Below are 3,656 nucleotides of genomic sequence, written 5' to 3' on the forward strand. Positions count from 1 at the left end.
CACACACACACACACACACACACAAACACACACACACAAACACAAACACAAAACGCATACGTGCGTCCTCATGTGCATGTGCACTGCCGCCCACACAGCCTGCACGCCCGCCCAATTGCCACCCCTGACGCAAGCACTGCGAAATTGCCTTTACCCATAGGCACGCACCCCCCGTCCCCCTCCCCTCCCCCCCCCCTCCAAAAGGACATCGGTATATTGGTGTCCAGTGTGGGCCGCCAGGGCGGCCTGGCGTTCAACCTTACGTGGGAGTTTGTGTTTGAGAGGGCCGACGACATATTCGAGAGGTTCAAGGGTGAGGGGGCGGTGCCGGCCCTGGGGCGGTCGCCTCGCAGCCAGAGCGCCCTGCGGGCGCCGAGGTGGAGCAGGCTGTGTGCCTGTGTGTGCATGCGTGGGTGCGTGGGCGGGCACGCGCGCCCGCATATTGGTGCGTGATGGGTGCGCCGGATCGGCGCATGACCGCGATCAAGTGCCCCTGCTTATCATGTTTCCTGCAAAGACAGTGCCTTGGTGCACTCCTCGACCTCCCCCGATTGCTCGACCCTCCGCCTTCCGCCCCACCAGCGACAGCTCTCCAGCCCACAGGGGCCCCCTTCAAAAAAGCGCGTGCCTCCCCCAACTCACACACAAAAAACTCACACGCAAAAAAACTTACACACAAAAAAGCGGGGCTCCCACACCTTATCCAACCCTTGAAACCCCTCCCTTGCAAAACAAAACCGCCAGAGGGCAGCTCAATGTACTCGTTCGGCCGCCGCCTGAACGACCTGGCGCCGCTCTTCACCAGCGATGAGTCATACGCGGCCGTCAAGGCCTTTGCGGCGTCCCGCCCCGGCGTCCTGTCCCCCACGTTCCTGGAGAGCGCCAACGAGGCGATGCACAGGAATCAGCAGTGGCTCGCGGCGCAGGGCGGGGAGGCGTGCGGCTGGCTGGCGGCGGCAGCGGGGGCGGCCACGGGGGCTGGCGGGCGGTGAGGGCGCCCGGCCGCAGTTTTGTTTCCCCATCACGGGAACACGGCGGGTGGGGGTGACAAGATACTTCTCCGCGCTGCGATGCGTCGTTGCCGATTGCGTCTGGACTGAGTCGCCTTCCCTGGGCCTGCGCGGGTCGTCTCTTTCCCAGATTAGATGAATAGCAGAGTGGCTAACGGCGGTCTCGGCGGGGCCTTATCACATGTCGTGTCTAGCACATGTCACTAAGGAGCTGCCACGACACGTCATCCGCGTGAACGTATCCTGCACATTCAATGACTTGCGTAATTGTCTATGTCAAACCCCTGCCTGGGCACCTCGTGTTTGTGAACGCCCACCCCATGTGCTGCTTGAGGGAGCGCACAGCAGCGGCCCATGAAGCATGCAGCAGGTTCCCATTGACTGAGTACTGGATGCATATGTGACGATTTACATACAATATGCAGCAAGCAGCGGATTATGTATCTTAGGAAGGGTGCGGCAAAACGGTGCGACGGCGCTGGGGGTTGGGGAGCGCAACCGCTGTGCATATGGCAACGCATGTTGGAGCTCTCGGAGGGCCCGCCAATCGGTCAAGGGCCGCGGCGGGCTGGCGAGGGCGGCAGCGCGGGGAAGCAGCGGCAGAGGGACGGGCGCCGCGCGCGCGCCGCGCGCCGCCCTGTGGGCGGCAAGGATCTTGCACATGCATCGCAATGCGCGCCCTGGCGCCGCAGCGCGGCGTGCACATCCAGCAAGCGCGGCCCCGACACCCAATTCCAGACCGTCTGCATATTTGCAGGTGCAGCGGCACGCCCCTGCGGGCGCTTGGAAGCAGAGGGGCCCTGCAGGCAAAGGGAAGCCGCTTGCGGCAGGGACGGCGGCGGCGCCGGCACCGCGCAGGCTGCCGTAAACATATTCTGAGCACAAAAGCATCTGGGACCAAACAAGGCTGCCTGCCTGCATATTAAGGGTCAACCAAAGAGCTGCACTATCGGAAAAGGTTGCCCCGAGAACGAAGCCGCGGCGAGTGCTCCAATTGTCGACTCCGCGCACTCCTAATGCTGGACCCCCCGCAAGCGCCGCACGTTTGCCGCGCCCGAGCCGCCTTGCGCCGCCCGGGCGCGGCGCGGGCCAGGGGCGGGCGCGGGCCGCGCGTCAGTGCCCTTCTCCGCCATCCCCCACCGCCGCCGCCGCGGACACCCCGCCCGCTTCGTGGTGGTCGTCCCCAGGCGGCGCGTGCGCCGCCGCCGCGTCAGCCACCGCCGCCATCGCCTCTGCATCAAACACCGCGGCCCCGCTCAACTCATGCCCCGCTGCATCCCCGGCCGCCGCCGCCGCCCCGACGCCGCCCTCGTCGCCCGCCGCTGCAGCCGCCGCCGCCGCCACAGCTGCCGCCGCGGCCGCCGCCGCCTCCTCGCCGCCGTCCGCCGCCACACCGCCCGCCTCCGCCTCGGCCTCCGCCTCAGCCGACGCGAGCTGCGCCTGCAGGGCCTGCAGCGCCTGCAGCTGCAGCTGCTGCTGCATCAGCATGATCTGCTGCAGCTGCAGCTCGTCCACCGTGCCGTCCGGGTTTGTGATGTTGATTGGCTCCCCGTCCGGCCCCACCGGCAGCTGCAGCGGCTGCGCCGCGGACAGCGCCGCGCCGCCCGTGTCCACGCCCTGCAGCTGCTGCAGCTGCTGCAACTGCTGCAGCTGCTCCTGCGTGAAAACGAGCCCGCCACCCGGCAGGCCGGACACCGTGCCGTCCGCGTTGATCGTCAGCGCCGCCGCGCCACCCTGGCCGTCCGCCAGCGCCTGCAGCATCTGCGCGTTGGCCATCGCCGCCGCTGCCGCCGCAGCCGCATCCTCGCCGGTCAGCCCCGCCTCGGCCGCCGCTGCGGCCGCCTCGATGGCCCCATAGTCTATGCCGGCAGGCGCCTCGTTCCCGACCTGCTCGGCCACGATGGCGTGGCAGAGCTGCTCGAGCCACTGGTCTGTGCGCTGCTGGTTGCGCTGCGCGCGCGTGCTGCGGTCGCCGCCCTCGCCCTTGGTGGCGCGCTGGCGGCTCTTGTAAGCCTCCTTGAAAAAGGCCTGCGCAGGTTTCAGGGTTTAGGTCCAGGGTTCAGGGTTCAGGGTTGATAATTGGGTTTGTGAACGGCGCGAAGTGCATGCCAGGGTGGGATGTGGGGGCGCGGCGCGGCGGGGCAGCGGGCGGCAGGGGCATCGGCGCAGGAGGGAGGTGCCGCACCTGGCGCAGGCGCTTGATGGGTCCGTCGAGGTCAATGTTTGGGTCCTCGTCGATGAGGTCGAGGAAGGAGCGCAGCTTGGCCAGGGCCGGCTCGACCTGGTTGGTTTTGTTGAGGGGAGGGGTGGGTGGGGGACGGAAGGGAAGACGGTGAGAGGAAGTGTGTGCGTGTGTGAGAATGCACGTGTGTGTGTGCGCGTGTGTGCGCAAGTTGAAGTGAGTGTGTGTGTGGCACAGACGCCAAGGAGGGCCAGGGGAGCGGCGCGCGTGGCGCCGGTGTCGCCTCACGTTGACGGGCCTGTTGCGCGAGAAGTCCTCAATGGACGAGATGAGGATGCCGATCGACTGGCGCTTGCGGAAGGGCCACCGCGGGATGCCAAACTTGCGGCAGTAGTGCTTGAGCATGGTCTGGCCGATGTTGAGGGCCTTGGCGGCTTCCTCAATCGGGAGGTTGAACAGCTGGG

At 67.0% G+C, this 3,656-nt stretch overlaps 2 protein-coding genes across 2 annotated transcripts; one reads left to right on the top strand and one right to left on the bottom strand.

The window, feature by feature from the left end:
* Positions 1–744: 744 nt before the first annotated feature.
* MNEG_15111 (hypothetical protein) lies at positions 745–992 on the top strand (the record flags this gene model as incomplete). Its single annotated transcript, XM_014036417.1, has 1 exon — positions 745–992. A coding segment is annotated over one exon (248 nt), but the record flags the coding sequence as incomplete, so codon positions are not given.
* Positions 993–2,123: 1,131 nt separating this feature from the next.
* MNEG_15112 (hypothetical protein) lies at positions 2,124–3,597 on the bottom strand (the record flags this gene model as incomplete). Its single annotated transcript, XM_014036418.1, has 3 exons — positions 2,124–3,038; positions 3,196–3,291; positions 3,481–3,597. 3 exons carry the CDS (start codon positions 3,595–3,597, stop codon positions 2,124–2,126), a joined length of 1,128 nt encoding a protein of 375 aa, XP_013891872.1.
* Between the last annotated feature and the right edge of the window lie 59 nt (positions 3,598–3,656).

The sequence above is a fragment of the Monoraphidium neglectum genome (genome assembly GCF_000611645.1).
Source record: "Monoraphidium neglectum strain SAG 48.87 unplaced genomic scaffold scaffold05041, whole genome shotgun sequence".
NCBI lineage: Eukaryota > Viridiplantae > Chlorophyta > Chlorophyceae > Sphaeropleales > Selenastraceae > Monoraphidium > Monoraphidium neglectum.